The sequence below is a fragment of the Eleutherodactylus coqui genome, chromosome 3 (assembly GCF_035609145.1).
Source record: "Eleutherodactylus coqui strain aEleCoq1 chromosome 3, aEleCoq1.hap1, whole genome shotgun sequence".
Taxonomy (NCBI): Eukaryota; Metazoa; Chordata; class Amphibia; order Anura; family Eleutherodactylidae; genus Eleutherodactylus; species Eleutherodactylus coqui.
The window spans coordinates 83,390,238-83,407,793 of NC_089839.1; the positions used below are offsets into that span (position 1 = coordinate 83,390,238).

General features: G+C 46.9%; 1 protein-coding gene across 3 annotated transcripts in view; it reads right to left on the reverse strand.

The window, feature by feature from the left end:
* ATL2 (atlastin GTPase 2) overlaps positions 1 to 9,178 on the reverse strand; it is a 46,400-nt gene extending 37,222 nt beyond the window's left edge. For 2 of the 3 annotated variants that reach the window (XM_066595804.1, XM_066595807.1), the window contains exon 1: positions 9,062 to 9,178. In XM_066595804.1, coding sequence (XP_066451901.1) covers positions 9,062 to 9,143 — 82 coding nt within the window. In that variant the 5' untranslated portion in view covers positions 9,144 to 9,178. The remainder of the gene's footprint in view (positions 1 to 9,061) is intronic. The other variant, XM_066595806.1, reaches the window with a different exon arrangement.
* Between the last annotated feature and the right edge of the window lie 8,378 nt (positions 9,179 to 17,556).

The window sequence follows — 17,556 nt, forward strand, 5'->3', positions numbered from 1 at the left end:
AAAATGTGGTACCAAGTTGTACCACATTTTCAGTAGCGCCGAAGCCATTGCCCATTAATTTCAATGGGCGACGCACAGCTAAAAACAACCAAAGATGGAACATTGATTGCTGTCAAAGTGCAGCGTTTTGACGCTTGTGAGAACAGCCCCATTGAAATGAGTAGGAGTGTTGCACAGCGCTGCCTTTTCAGCACACTAAATGCTGTACAAAAACGCCCATGTGAGGGAGGCCTTAGAAACACATGCTACTACCGTGTTTCCCCCAAAAATAAGACCTACCCCTAAAATAAGCCCCATCCTGATTTTTTGGAATTATCGGGGAGTCTTGAAATATAAGCCCTAGCTGCTTTAAATAAAAAAAAAAAAAAAAAAGGTCGAAAATTATATTTCCTAGCATGCTTGGTGTGCGTACCTTCCACTGCTCTCCGGAGCGTCGCTGCGCTTCTCTGAGTCCCTGACCACTGACAGAAGATCACTTCCTGGTTACAGGATTCATAAATTCCGCCTCCAGGAAGCAATGGCTGTGATTGGCTGGGTAGCGCTCGCGGAACACACAACGGCTGTGATTGGCAAAGCAGCAGTCGAAGAACAAATCACAACCATCACGTTATGGAGGCAGGATTTATGAATTGGCAAATCAATGCCGCGGCTCAGCCAATTCATAAATTCGACCTCCACAATTAACGGCAGCGACTGGTTCTTCAACTGCTCCTCAACCCGATCAATGCAGTGTTCATAGAACCAATCACAGCCATCACGTTATGGAGGCGGGATTTATGAATTGGCTGAGCCGTGGAAGTCATCCAGAAAGCGATCTTATAGGAGCAACAAAGGATTGTGGGAACCACACAAGAGCTCTGAAGAGCAGCGCGAGGGACCTGGACCGAGCCTGTTAGGTAATGTATTCCGTTTATGTAATGTCACTAGGGCTTCTTTTCATAGTAGAGCTTATATTTCAAGCCTCCCCCAAAACAAACACAAAAAAATTAGGCTAGGGCTTATTTTCAGGATAGGTCTTATTTTGGGGAAACTGTAGATGAAAAGCTGCTCAGGGCAACAGAATGGCCCCATGCTCATGATCCACTAGAGATATATAAAAAAAGATAAATAAAAACTATTTAAAATCACCAGTAATTGTTTAAAAATGTGAAGAGGAAATATGCCACAGCCAAAAAGGCATATGTATAGTAAATGGAAGTCAGAGTGTCTCTATATAAACAGGCACATGTACTAAACAGAACTAGATGCATCCCTAATAAGATAAGGGCTATAGGTCTCCCTGAAGAAGCCTGTGAAGGCTTTTTAGCGAGACCCCTATACTCTAACTAGGGATCCTGCCTGCAGCTCGTTTCCCCTAGTGTTGTGTCCTTATTCTGTTACAGACAGATGCTATACACATTGTATGCAGGTACAGGATGCCTCTGTATGGCACTGGGACGGAACGAAGAAATGACCGCCATATCCATCTACACAGACTCACAAATGATCATCCCAATCTGAAACACTCAGAACTCGCTTTTAATTTTCAAACACTGCTAGTAAAATAATTAGGACGGATCACTTTTGTGTGTTTGTTGAGTAATTCCAAGGAATCCACAAGGCGCTTTCCCACCAAAATATAAGTAAGAGCTGGGTAGTGTGCGGGTGGGAAACTGGGTTGGGAAGGGTTAATAATTCTTGCTGATTGTACGGTCACTGCACAACTGGAATTATTCCATCGATTAAAAGAATAAAATCATTGCAACACAGAAAATTATGACTCCGTGTAGAAGGACCCGCAGTCTGCCAAAGGTCAGCCGAGATAGTATCAAGTCAGACGCCACCAGACTCACTGAAAGTCCTCCACGCTCCTGCAAGTAGCGGAGACGGCACGGGGAACGGCTTAGAACAGTTATTAAACACATGCGCTAAGGAAATAATTCACCAAGTACATGTTCAAAGCAGATAAATGACCCAGGAAATATTCTTCTCCTACTGCCCTACAGCGGAGATTAGGGGGAAAGCAGCAGAACAGACAGAACACTGCGGTACCCGACAGCTGGGATGGCTATAGGAGAAGATTACACGGCGCTCTCATTCAGGTAGTTTTAAACTCTTGTGCTTCTTCAAAAGGTATCTGTCCAATAGGATTCTGTGCCATTATATGGTACCAAAAAATAATGAAGTGCTCATCCTGCAAGAAACAATCCCTTGTACAGCTACGGTGACAGAAAAAACAAAAAAAACAGAACACTATCCAACTGCAGAAGAGTGCTGGACTACTTGTAGATAAACTACAGATCACATGATGCTTGCCCAGCAGGCCCACTCAGTGTGTAATGCCCCGGCCGGGCACTAAAGCCTGTGCTGCACTTGGTGCATTTATGGATGGCTTTCAGACAGCACTTCTCCCTGTGATCAGTATGAAGGAGTTTATCCGGGAGGAGCGCCGACTTATCGGACAACTTCTCCTTATCTGCTATTAGTTTGATCATTTCTGTAATATACTTGCATTAAAATGTTGTTGCTCACAATTTACATTGCAGTGTTTTGCTGTGATTTTACTTTTGTTTTTGAAACAGTGGGTTTCAGCGCACCCCATCATTGTGATGGGTGATAAGGTGTGCTAAACACCGAAAAATAGAGCAGATGGCGCTCGAAAATAGAGTGCATGTCTGTGAGGCCCCATTGAAATCAATGGAAGAAATATACTGAGATTACCACGGCGCTCAAAAAACGGGAGCATGAGAATAGGTTAAATCACATTTCAAGTGGCTGACACTACGGGTCTCCCTCCTAGCAATCCACTCTGTGGTTAGGTACACGACGACGCTTCTGTAGAGCTCACAATCTCCACAGTCTGTTGCAGCTGTATGTGGGTGTGTACATTACACACACACACACACACACACACACACACACACACACACACACACACACACAGGTTTACTAACCATTTGGCCAAAACGTCTCAGAATGCCTTAACTGATCCTAGGAAAGCAGAGAGGCAACAATCATTTTGTGCAACGCAGCAGGAGCAGTAAGGGAAAGGAAGTCAGGACAGTGAACTAGTGGTAGAATTATAGGTTTGCTACACACCCCTTCTCTAAAAGTGGATTGCAAACAGCAGACAGAAAATGGGTAAGACCAGAAAATCTATACTTATGGGCATCAAACTGGGTGCAAACCACAGCAAAAAAGAAGGCAGTGAGAACCTAGTCTATTTTATTAAACTTGCTGAAAACTCAGGTAAACTTTAAGGCTGGGTTCACACAGGCGGATTTGCCACAAAATTTCCCTGCGGCAAATCCGCCTGCAGTCGCTAATCCCGGTATTAGCCAGCCATGTGGATGAGATGTCAAACATCTCGTTCACACGGGGCAGACAATCCATTGTGGCAAAGCCAGCATTTGCCAGCACTACGGTGCGGATTCCCAGGATGCATCATGTCAATTTCTTTTTTATTTTCCCGCTGCGGCCTCACTCCTCTATGGGAGAGGCGGCTGCAACAGAAAAGTATATGGCGAAGCCGCTCCAAAACCCGCGGCAAAGTGCCACGGGTTTTTCGCTGAAGCAAAACCGCAAGACTTCTGCTGGGAAAGAGTCTTGTGTGAACCCAGGCTAAAAGGGTTATTCTGGCAAAAACCCATTTCTTCAGCTTTACCCTCTTCACCTGATTGTCTGTCATACTCTAGCAGTCTCTCTATATATTGTAGTCACATCCCTGCAGTGTAGCTTCTTGTCTTTGCTTTCACATCAGCACAGCATTAGCTAAAGGTTGTACCATTTCAGCCTGCTGGGGGAACAGTTTAATCTTCATTACCTTCTATCTTCACCTAAATAAGCTACAGACCGTAAGTATACAAATCAGAAGGATGAGCTGTGATCTCTATTATACCTGTGTGATCGTCATCATCAGTAACAGTGATAGAATCGGTGTCCCCATCTAGGACGTTTTATGTGGTAGAACTATGCAACAGCAGCACACAGACTGAGAAACTGACTAAAAACTAAATACATAAACCCAAGTAAATCCGAGCTGATCAGAACTGAGATCATATGACCATCTGAGGGGAAAGAGGCTGAGAATTTTAGATAGAAAGGAATAACTAACCAATATAACACTAGCTAACTTATATATACTGCGGGGGGGGGGGGGGTAGCTATGAATGAATTATGAAGTGTTTAGGCAGACAAGATATAGCGTTACACCCAAATTAATGTTTTAACTGGATGACGTACAGATTTTTATGGCCACACCATACAAGTACAGCAGATGGAATGCCTGGCCTTTGTGAGAAGAAACTTTTGAAAGTTTAAGAAAACTTAGCAAACAGATTTCCTACAGAAAAACTCACCACGCTTAGTACATAAATCACTGGTGACAAGTGAGAAATAAAAGTACAAGACATTAATAAAAGGAGTGGGCTAGTTGTTCATTTTGACTATTAGAAACCTCTGACTTCTGGGAGAATTCTCTGTTGTGGACTCAATGAATGGCTGAGAGCTGCCTGTGATTGGCTGAGCGCTCAGCCAATCAGATACAGCTCTTTCAGCAGGCAGGGATTTTAAACCAGTGTCATCGGGTCCCCCATGGTACAAAACAGCAAGTCAGTGGTTCCTCGCCTCTCTCAGCTCCCCGCTCGCCCCTCACTCCAATCTCCGCTGTCTCTGTTTACAGGCTGAAGTGAAATCTTGTAAACCTGCTGTAGCAGCCAATGACACCACTCAGCCATGATCACTGAGCGTTGTCATTGGCTTCTGCAGCAGGTTTATAGGCGGGCTCAGCCTGCAAAGGGACGTCACAGGGAGACTGGAGCTGGCGGATGAGAGGTAACTGCTGATTTGTTATCTTAAAGGTATGGGGGGACCCGTAAACAGGGGTTTCCTTAACTTAGACAACCCCTTTATACTCAAACACATGCCTGAAATACAAATATCAGTATCGGTCTATCGAAATATGTAGAAACGCACATGCTGGAAGCAAGGCTGCCAATGAGAAAAGTTGCTTGGTCACCTTCCCTGCGCTAGAATCATTTACGAACGTCATAAGACGGAGCTGCAAACAAGTGATCACTCTCTTGAAGAACGACCCAACTTCTACAGACAGCAGCATATGGTGAAACAACCCCGGGTCGTTGGCAGGCGGCTGCAGCTGTCACACAGGCTGACAAGTCACTGAACACAAGCTCTTCTCTGCGGGCAGCCGTATACGACGGCGATAATCCTTTATACAGAGCGAGATGCAACGGATAGAAACAATACACAGAAAACAGGCGAAACGTGTAAAAGAGTTAACGGTTTAAAATAAAGAAGCCTGAACTTTGTATTTTGTTACACGTTTTCCAAAGTGATTGCAACTATAATTTCACAATACAAACAATAACTTTCTATTCTCATTTGAAGACTCTGCTTCAGATACACTCAAGTGCCAAAAGTCATGGGACAGGAATTAATATAGTGTATGATCCCCTCTAGCCCAGTGAAGTGTAGCAACTCAACGTGGCATTGATTCCCCAAGTGGATGGAAGATGTCTGGAAGGATGTTGAGTCGTGCCATTTGGCCCCCACAGCTCTGTTGTAGATGCAGACTCTCTGGTGCGAATGGACCTTCCGACTAAATCCCATAAATGCTCAGTTGAGCAAAAGTGCAAGCCACACCATTTATAGGAACTCTCCAGAATGCTCCTTGAACCAATTCTGGACAACCTGGGCCCAATGGCACGGTGCATTATCCTGCTGGAATATCCCATCAATGTGGGGTTACAAGAGTCCATGAAGGGCTGCTGTTGGTCACCAAGCAGTGACACATAGCCGGCATCAGTTATCGATGCCTTTAGGTGGATTGACCTCACGCCATGACACCCCACACCAGTATGGAACCACCACCAGCCTGCACAGGGCCTTGTTTACAACTGGGGTCTGCGCCGCACAAAAACCCTACCATCAGCCCCATGACTCAACGGACCACACTAATCGTTGCCAGTCCTCGAGGGTCTAGTTAGCAATCTCAAGAAAATCAAAGCCGGCACTCGATCATTAACAGCCAGGGAATGGCATCACTGAATGGCTGTGATTGGTTCATCGAGCGCTGGCTCTAATTGGCTGGCGCTCAATCCAATCACAGCGCTTGCTAGCTTGAGGCGGGGTATTCAAAGCCCTATTACCAAGAAGAGAATTCTCTGACAGCACTGAGGAGTCCACTGAAGCCTGCCGCAGCGCCAGGGGGACCAGCACAAGGAACCAAGATGCTGATGGCTGAGTATAAGACATCCCCCGAAAATAAGACACGGTGCCTCTTTTAGAGCAAGATTTAATATGACAGCATCTTAATTTGGGGGAAACACGGGTATATCATGGCTGTTTTTTTGTTTTTCATTTAGAAAATGGGACCCTAGGAAACAAGCAAAGTGATGCCCACACTTACCATTACACAGAACAGGCGACCGCAGACTGAGCTTTAGTCTGTAGTAACAATCACTCATCCGCATGCTACCGATCCTCTGCTGAATTCAAGCAGCCGTTACAAGCGCGGGTCGGCCACATTACTGATCCGAGCTCATTCGGCGCGAAACAAACCCGATGCATGTGTTGAAAAAAAAAAAAAACGGATAGTACTTACCCGAATCCCCGCGCTCCAGTGACTTCTTACCTACCTTGCGAAGATAGCCGCCGGGATCTTCACCCTTGGTGGACCGCAGGTCTTCTGTGCGGTCCATTGCCGATTCCAGCCTCCTGATTGGCTGGAATCGGCACACGTGACGGGGCGGAGCTACGAGGAGCAGCTCTCCAGCACGAGCGGTCCCATTCAACACGGAGAAGACCGGACTGCGCAAGCGCGTCTAATCGGGAGATTAGACGCTGAAAATTAGACGGCACCATGGCGACGGGGACGGTAGCAACGGAACAGGTAAGTGAATAACGTCTGTATGGCTCATAATTAATGCACAATGTACATTACAAAGTGCATTAATATGGCCATACAGAAGTGCTGAACCCCACTTGCTTTCGCGGGACAACCCTTTTAAGGGAGCGTTCACATAGCAGATTTGATGTGAATTATCCGCAGCTGATTTGCACCACAATCCATGCCCCTTGGTACGGATTTTGTCACGATTCTGCAGCAGGTTACACCCATTCAATTTACTGTGGATTTCTTCGGTCACGGAATATCCGCCAAGTGGATGTCCTTAAGGCCTCATGTCCACGGGGAAGATCAGGCCCGCCGCAGATTCTTCATGCAGAATCCCGCAGCGGGTCCCTCCTTTCCCGCGGACATGAGGCCTAAAAAGAAGAATTATTCACCGCCCTCCGTCGCGGTCGGCTCTTCTTTCTTCGGCCCGCCGGCAGGGTGCCGCGCGCATGCGCCGAACACTCTACCTTTGTTTTGAACTTCTGCTCTCCTGCACCGAAGAGCAGGAATTCAGCTGCGGGTGTGCCGCGGATCCAGACGGCTCCCATAGGTTACAATAGAAGCCTGCGGGAGCCAACCCGCGGGAGACCCGCACTAAAATGGAGCATGGTGTGGGTGTTTTCCCACACACGCAATCCGCACCTCAGGGGAAAATGACATCCACAGGTATTTAAAATACCTGCGGGTGTCAAATGCATCCCTAAGGGGCGCAGATCACGCGTGCCGGAGGAACGCTGCGGATCTGTCCTCGTGGACACAAGGCCTTAGGGTACGTCCACGCGGCGCAATTCATAGTGTAAACTTCTGTATGCTCTTTGCCTTAAAAACATACATCAAAATCTGCGTCTTTTTATTGAGAAACCACACGCAGAATTTGCCGCCAATGGACAAAAATCAGTGATCGGAAATCCAATGCAGAAACTAAAGGAAAAGTGAGACGCGCCATTTACCTTACATTCGCACAACAAAAAAAAAAAAACTTAAAGTGGATATCACATAGAAAATGTTGCTGTGCGAATGCACTTTTTGGCCCCTTCCACACAAGGGTAAGCGTATTTACGTGCGCCCGAATGCTGCGTACTTGCATAATGAAAGATGCATTTTTTTTTTGTGCGTACATCAGCATATTTTATTTCATTTTTTGCGCTCAGCAAACAGACACGCTGATTGAGATGGCAGATCTACACCAAACTCCGCAGCAGATTTAGACCCGGATCCGTAGCAGAGTTACCTCTTCAGTTGACAGCGGGGGTGAAGGTTTTGCTGTACAATTAATTTGGTGCAGATTTTCCTATGCGTAATATCTGCACCAATGCCGCTACGTGCGAACAGACCGTAAACGGGCGCTCAGCCCAACTACCGATGCAGCAGCCTTCAGAGACTGGAGCCCCCTAAAAATGGGGGTCCTAAGTAACCGCCTAGTTCGCCACCCTCTCATCCATCTGTAGGTGCGCGGAACCCGATACCGTCTGGTTGCTAGGAAGTGTGTCCCTAGCAACCAGCCTGTCAGACATGACTCAGCTGCTCACCTCAATGGCATTGCGCTGAGGAAAGCAGTAACAAGGCCGTGTCGGTTTTTACCTCAAATTTGTCTAAAAACTCCACAAAAGTGGCAGTAAAATAGGGGTTTTCTGCATATGTAGACTTATGCCCCCATAGACCTGAGTGTATACCCCCCACTGTGATGTGGGCATTACATGCCCAGTACTGAGGTGTTGCCGGGCATACATATGTATACAGGGAGCCATGAAGGGCAAGCTGACTGGGGCCATGAGGTGTAAACAATGGCATATGGTAGCACAGTGAGGTCCACAGACATGGAGCCGGGCTGCGGCGTGTTATCCTGCCGCCCCCTCTCCTGTATATGGGAATGTATGTGAGGAGGGCACGGTGCCGGGAACATGACAGCAGGACCGTTAGGACTGCGTCCAGCAGGTCACACACTCATGTACCCCGGCCGCACATCATATATATAGGGAGCCGGCCGCTGTCACGTGACAGCACGGTACCTGCGCGCTCTTTAACCCCCTCGCGCCTGCAAGGAACGTCACAGCCGCGTCCCACTGCCCCCGTTCCCAGCAGCAGCGCTGGTCTAAATCACCCCCGATGTGTTCGTGCCCGGTGCTCAGAATCCCTTCCCCGCAGTTCTCTACACAGAACGTCCATTACCTGGCTCGTCAACGTGATTCATCTCCCAGCGTCTGTTCGAATCCAGCCGATTCCGATTCCTCAGCGATCCTCTCTCCGCCATCTTGGCTCTTGGTTTTGAAATTAGCCCCGCCCGCTCTGGTGACGTCACGCCCAGTCTCCGCAGTCTGAGAGGAGCTCCTGGCTGATCCAGAGGGACCGCCTTCCTGGCGTGTGCGCATGCGCGGGCAGTGTGCGCTGACAGCTTCTGTGAAGTCGCGCACGGCGCAGTGTAGACGTGCGCTAGCGGCATGCGGTTCTAGTCCGAGTTAGGGATGCTGTCATGACAGGGAATGTGAGCACATATGATGCTCCTGAAGACTGGCCTGCCCTCAAGGACACGGGGGGCAAAGTCACTTCATCCTGAAACATCACCTCATCCGCTGTGTTTGTGGAGATTAGTAAATAAATCGCAGATCGCCTTATTTTATGGCTTATTAAACAAACGGAACATAAAAGTGACTGCTGGTCCACAGTGATCCGAGGAGATCAGTGTGGCCGCATAGGTGTGCCCGCCATGCCAGGTCCAGGTGCCCGCCACTGCCTAGGAAAAAGGGTTACGATGGTTCACAGGGCTCCTGCACACGGACGTACTTGCGCACGAAATACATGGAGAATACAACCTATTGATTTCAATGGGTTTGTACACATTTCTGTATTTTGCCACGCAAAAAACACAACATGCTCTATCCTGTGTACTTCTGCACCACAGGTCCCCATAGAAGTCAATAGCAGGTGTGCGAATGCACGTGCGGTACGCAAGGAAATGCATGGAACACTGCGCAATTCCGCTGGGAAAAAAAACATCTGGAACTAATTGGACAAATTAACTATTTCAGTCAGTGCGTCTTTGTGTCCCATGTGCAATGTGCAAAAAAAATCACGCCTGCAGGCAGAAAAAATGACATAAAATACACTAATATACGCACAAAAAGCCTCGTTCATAGCGCTAAAATGTTGCACTAAGGCATGCATAATTGTGTGTAAGCTCATGTGAAGCCAGCCTTGCGGAATCTGGTCCTGGCTGCAGCGGCGTTCGCGTGTACCTGATTCCTTGGAACTTCATCTGTACTGTGGATGGTCCGCACGGCTCGCAGTCGGACATACGCAGCACAGATTTTTTTTTAAACCACTGCTTTTCCCGCGTCATCAACAAGCACAGAAGAGCCACGGAGCGGATGGCTTCCGTTGACTTCAATGGAAGCCGTCCACGTAAAAATGGAGCATGCTGAAATATTTCATCCTTGAGCAGAAACTGCAATTGGTTTCCGCTTGTGTGCATGAAGAATCACTGCTGCATAGCACGCTATGGCGGTATTTGCTGCGGAATCTGGAGGCGGACGCCTGCTCCGGATTCCGCAGTTCAAATCTGCTCGTGTGCAGGAGGCGATAAGCCGCGAGGAGGATTTGACTTCATTCTAAAATAGGAGTCGAAATTCTCATCAAGCCTGCTAACGATCCAATGCGTGAGATGGGCGTTTTGTAACCTCATTTGCATGCCCCAAAAAGAAATATATGTACTATACATATGCACAATACACAATGCACGATACACATACGCCTTAAGGGCGGATTCAGGCGGCCATAGGCGCAACTACGCTCGCAGCTATGGACCGTAGTTGTGCCTGAACGAGGTTTGTCTTTGGCCTCTCACACTCCGCACCAGAGTGCAGGTAGAGAGTTGCAGCCCGCTCTTCCTCGCACGTAGTACTCACTAGGGCAGGTCCTAGATTTCCTCCACCGTACAATTAACAGGCAAGAATTCCGATAGTGAAAACAAAACAACTGAAATCCTATTGATATCAGTGGTTTCGTTTTTTTCCCGTTATGTGGCCATGATTACCGCGGCTGCGTAATGGGAGAAAACCATGTTCGTCCGACACTGCCTAAGGGCTGACACAGACAGGCGCATGTGCTAATACGCTCGCTGCTACGGAGCCTATTAGCGCATAAACCAGTGATTTTTTAAAATTATTATTCAAACATCACACTATTGCGCGCGAGCGTGAAAAAAAAAGGCTGGCAGATAGGTCCTGCCCCATCTTTTCCCGCATGTAGTGAAAACAAAAACACTGAAATCAATGGTTCCGTTTATTCTTGTTTGGATTTTCACGGCCGCAAAATGGGACAAGAACATGCGCACGTGTTTAAGCCCTGAAGTGGAGCGGCACGTAGCAGGGCAACAGGACGTACTAACGCCGGATTCATACAAATATACTTGCACAGCGTATTATGCGCTGAAAATTTGCGCGCGCATTATGCAGCGAATAGAACCTATTGATTTCTATTGGTTTGTTCAAATAAGCGTATTTTGCGCACAGAAAAATGCGCAGCGTGTTCTATTTTTCTGCATATTTGCATGGGGAAAGATAACATTTTGAACTCGTTACACTAATTGCATGTCAATGAATGGGAGCGTGATTTCGTCTTTATTTGTACACAATAGTTTATCAGACATATGAAATGCCGGGCCGTTACCTCCACATCGATCATCTACATTGGAGAGAGCCACATGCATTGTCTCCTCCTCTCTGGAGTGCTGATGAGGGAAGAAGATGTCCCCCATTCTCCCAATAGGTGGAGTCCTGGAAGTGGAACTTACTTCGCTTTATTATGGCATATACGTACAATATACCATAAATGTCTCAGATGGGAATACCCCTGCGGTCCTTGGAAGTGGTTCAGTATTGCATCGTGTTTCCCGCGGCAGAAATCCGTGCATGAATTCCGCAGTGGCAAGGTTCTATTGAAGCTAATAGCTTCCTGCCTGCCAACGCACACATACGGATTTCAACCGCGGATGTCCACAAGTGTGAAAGAATCGCAGCATGTTCTGTTTTACAGAGGATTTGCCGTGGGAGGGCTCCATTGACATCACTGGAAGAGAAACTGTGCAAATCTGCGCGGAAAAACGCGATCAGTCACTAGCACTTTTTTGTTTTGATTCGCAGTACACCCGCGGCGTAAATCCACATCGCTCGTGGGCATGAGCCTTATGGCAACCAGAAAAAGTTGTGCACCCATGCCTCATAGGGTAACTAAACTTTTTAGAAACCTCTGACATGTCACATGTTTTGATCAGTGGTGGTCCGGGTGCTGAGACCCCCACCAAGTGGTACAATGAACAAGCAGAAGTGCTCAGCTAGGCGCTGCTCCCGTTGGTCTGTCAATGAGAGCCACGTAAAGACTCCATAGATTTGGAGCTGGCTAAGTTTTTAGTCTGGCACATGGAGGTGCCGCCAGATGCGATAAAAGGCATGCGCCTCCTAATACATCACACTGATGCCGGCGCATAGTTTACTTAGATCAGCATATGAAACACCAGTTTAAGCAAATATGCCCTATTGACTCTGGTTAGAAAATGGAATAACTATTTCATATCGGAAACCATGCAAATGAGCGTGATGAGTCTGCGAGGAGCACGTTTATGTTAGCAGTCCTAACACTGTAAAATGTCTGGCAGTGTAAAGGGTTAACCCAGGTGATATGCCTGTATCTACATTGTTAAGGTGTATATGTTACAGGAAATGTATGAAAAGCAGGCATTGTATAGACTGTCCAGGCAATCTACAGAATGTGTGAGGTTGTTTGGCAAAGTACGAAATGTGTGTTTTATGAAAATGCAACAAAAAATACAAAACTAAAGTACAGGACTATATAAATATATATATATAGTGACCAGATTTTCACAGGGTCAAAGTAAGACAGAGGGGTGTGGTCAGGGGCGGAGCTTATCACAACGTATGATTTTACCCCAGTCGTTATAAAATATACAAGGCCGTTTCAAACAGGGAGCAAATTATATCCAAAATGGTGGTTACAATGGTCAGTGCACTGTTACCCTCAATTCTGTTATGTATAAAACCCCTAGCCAGAGTGGGGGGCTTGGTCTCATAGGACTACCTGAATGGGTTAAATATGATGCCATGTTTAGTGCAAGGCTGGGATGGAAAAAGTGAGACGAAACAAGAGATGATGAGGAATGTGGGATGAGCTGTAGTTTGTTATAGACACCTCTAAATGGCTGTCACTGTTTAATGAGTCTGTGCTACGTTGTGGCCGATACTACTACCACCTTTCCCTGAAAGTAGGTCCTTCGCTGATAGTAAGACCTACCCTGGTTTTCGGGGGAGGCTTGAAATATAAGGCCTCCCCCGAAAATAAGACCTAGCGAACCTGCCCCAAAAAAGAAAATCAATACTCACCTGGTCCGTGGCATCCCGATGGTCTCCGGCGGCAATGCGGCAAACTGCAGAGTCCTCCACGTCTGCCATCTCAGCTTCTTCTGGTGACTGGGCTTTGAATATCCCGCCTCCAGCAAAGCGAGCGCTGTGATCCAATCACAGCCGATGCCCGATAAGCCAATCACAGCCATTTAAATATTTTAATCACTGAGTGGCTGTGATTGGCTCATCGAGCGCCGGCTGTGATTGGCTGCTGGCGCTCGATAAGCCAATCACAGCGCTTGCTTTGCTGGAGGCGGGGATTCAAAGCCCCGTCACCAGAAGAAGCTGAGATGCCAGACAGGGGGGACTCTGCAGTTTGCACCAGCGGAGACCATCGGGACGCTGCGGACCAGGTAAGTATAAGCGCCTTCCCGAAAATAAGACACTGTGCCTCCTTTGGGGAAAAAAATTAAAATAAGACAGTGTCTTATTTTCGGGGAAACATGGTACCACCACAATCAGGCTACTGTTGGACCTTACCACTAATAGGTTCACGATTTTCTTCAACAGAAAAATATGGTAGTAGTATCAGCTGCAAAGTGGCACAAAACCATTAACTAGTGCCAGCCATTAGCAGGTATCTATCGTCTAATAATATTAGCCATATAAAAGTATCTATAACAAAGTGGGAGGCAAAGTGTATTCTAATATATTTGGGGGTACAGTGTATTATATAATATACTGCGGGGGCACAGTGTATTTCTTGGGGGCACGGTTAGTAATGCTATTTTCAGGTGGCACAGTGTGTGACGTTATTTTTAGATAAGCCAAACAAGACATAATTGCTAAATTCCAGCCAGACTGGGCATGTAGGGGGAAGGCCTGAGTTGGCATGGGCCTCACTGCTGCCACTTTAGAGAACCCGAGAAGTGATGTACATACTGATTGTTATGCCGGACATTGTAAACAACACTTTGGATTTCAGTGGTCACTTTAGCAGATGCTTCCGTTATGTAATGTTATGGTGTAACGTTTAAGTATAGACATCCTCCTTTGGAGTGTGACATAACACACCGCATATTATACATATTACACACCGCATATTATACATATTACACCCCGCATATTATACATATTATTCAGAGTTCAGTAAAAGTTGTTTATTGTTGCAACAAACTGTCTTTGTCTCCGTCTGTCACCACCGTGCCGATACAAGATGACACGTTACAACAGCTTACATCGGGGCTGGGGAGTGCTTGTAAAGCATACCTGTATGATTGCTATCAGTATTGCCAAATTGTAGGAAATTAACTTTTATCCCCACTTTGCCTCCTCTGCAAATACCATGAGGGTGGAACGTCTCTCATACATGTTGTCGGCACTTTCCCTTGAGCTGATACACAGCTTTGATTGATAACTGTAGCATCTAATCTGTGCCTTATCTGTCAATCAGAGCAGCTCAGCTGTGAGTGCCGATAACACCTTATAGAGTCGCTGTGTATCACCGTTTGTCAGAACTCTAACCCACAGATTACAAAAAAAAACTGCAGCTCGCTCCGCAACCCTATTGACCTCAATGTAAGTGCGAGGTCTCAGGTCTACAGATCACTCTTTGGTCAATCAAACCCCACTGTGTAGCCACAGACTAAATCTTTATGTTCCATCTATATTTTGAACATTACATTTGTGTTTCAATATATCGTCCTTCTTAGACTTATGTAGGCCATATTTTAACCCCTTGAGGGCGCATTCAGACGACGGGTATTCACGCCGGCCGATATATGGCGTCTCTCTCTGCAGGGGAAGGAGGCTGGAAGAGCCGGGAGCAGTGCTCTGAGCTCCTGCCCCCTCTCTGCCTCCTCTCCACCCCCTCTCTGCCCCTCTGCACTATTTGCAATGAGAGGAGGCGGGACTAAGTTTCGGGAATTGGCTCCGCCCCTGTCCCACCTCTCCTCATTGAAAATAGTGCAGGGGGGGTGGAGAAGAGGCAGAGAGGAGGCGGGAGCTCAGAGCACTGCTCCCGGCCGATATACAGTTGTCTGAATGCGCCCTAAGGGCCACCCCCCCCCCTTTTTTTTTTCCATTTTCGTTTTTTCTTCCTGACTTTAAAAAAATCATAACTCTTTTATTCATTCATTCACTGACGTCGCTGTATGAGGGCTTCTTTTTTGTGGTACAAGTTGTATTTTTCAATGGTACTACATATAATGGACTGAAAAACTTTTAAAAATTTCTAAGTGGAGTGAAATGGAAAACAACGCAATTCTGCTAATTTGGGGTGAAGTCTTGTTTCTAAAGTGTGCACACTGCAGGAAAAGTGACATGACAACTTTATTCTATGGGTCAGTACGATTATTCCAATACCAAATTTATGTGTTTTTTTTGCTGTACTGATTGGAGAAAATAAAACTCAGATCGGGGCATTTAACCCTTTCCAATCCAATTTGTATCCTGGTTTTCCTAGGGGCTTACTCTTTTTCTGCCGTTATACAACGGCGCTATCTGCTGGCTTAAGTCAGTACTGCATGAGGTGACACGTTGGATAGGCTCCAACAGCAGAGAGGCTGGCAATATACAGTAAGAGAACCCCGACAGATGTCTTCCAACATCGGAGCTGTACAGCCTTAAATCATCATGTCTTCAGACGTCAGACAGTGGATTGGAAAGGGTTAAATGCCGACATTGGAATTGACTGCAGTATTTCAAGATTTAACAGCCACGATCAACATAAATGCTGATTGCAGCTATGCTGGTGAGTGTCAGCTCTAAGAAACAGCTGGCACCCGCATTATACGGAGCGGTAATGGCTCCCGATCCTTCCTCCATCCTAACCCCCAACCTCTATGAGCACTCCCTTGTATTGTGGCACAGTGATGATGTGGCTGAAGGGCTGTGCCCATGCCATCACTTGTGGGTTCCGGCTGTATAGTAACAGCTAGGATCAGAGGTAACTGACTGCAGCATCTAAGGAGATAATAGAAGGGGCTTCCTCTGTCCTTGAAGTAATCATGTGTGTGTTGGGAGGGTGATGGATTGCTAGGTAGCCAGAGACCTAACAATGTGTGATATGGGCGTTGAGAAGATTTCCTAGTAAAGAAAAAAATATATTTTCTTTTACTTTTTAGCTTTCGTGTAAACTAATACATTCGTCAAGAAGGGATGGAGTACACTACCTTTTCAGAGAGACCAACAAGTGGCACAGGGGATGCACACAAACACTTATCTGCGTATATGGTATGTTACTCCATTTGGCCAATGCCATTGGATAGATATGCCTCTTGTCAATGACCTTATCAGCTTGCTAACGAGTTAGATGCCCCTTCCCTGCTCAAGTCTGCTCCACCACCCTGCTGGTTTAGGTCACTCCTATAGATTCACTGGAGCATCAGGTTGTTAAGGCACCCGCTGCTCATAGATGACATCAGGCCTGGTTGCATCTTTCAAGGTGAGTCATCTTGTCAGGGTTTGTCTGGTGCTTAAAGGGGTTGTCCAGCGACGAAACGGGTTTTTTTTTTTTTCAACAGCCCCCCCGTTCGGCGCGAGACAACCCCGATGCAGGGGTTAAAAAAGAAAACCGGACAGTGCTTACCTGAATCCCCGCGCTCCGGTGACTTCTTACTTACCTGGTGAAGATGGCCGCCGGGATCTTCTCCCTCGGTGGACCGCAGGGCTTCTGTGCGGTCCATTGTCGATTCCAGCCTCCTGATTGGCTGGAATCGGCACGTGACGGGGCGGAGCTACCAGGAGCCGCTCTCCGGCACGAGTGGCCCCATTCAGAAGAGAAGAAGACCAGACTGCACAAGCGCATCTAATCGGGCGATTAGACGCTGAAAATTAGACGGTACCATGGAGACGGGGACGCCAGCAATGGAACAGGTAAGTGAATAACTTCTGATAACTTCTGTATGGCTCATAATTAATGCACAATGTACATTACAAAGTGCATTAATATGGCCATACAGAAGTGTATAGACCCACTTGCTGCCGCGGGACAACCCCTTTAAGGTTCATTCTTATCCTGGCTCTGATCTTGACCTCAGTCTTGTTTCTGAATATTGTCTCTGCCTCATCTCTTGGATATTTTGCCTGATAGCTCTTGTCCTACTCCTGGCTCTGACCCTTGGTTATATTTCTGAACAGGCATGTCTCACTGTCTGGCTGTCGCATCCTGACTTCTCTCTTGGTGACGACTCTTGAATCTATTCCCGATGAGGCTACTCCTGCATCAACGCTACTGCTGCAAATATATAACTGTTCTGTGAATCGCGAACCTCAACAGTACTATAGCGTTGTCATCTGTTGCTGTCTAAT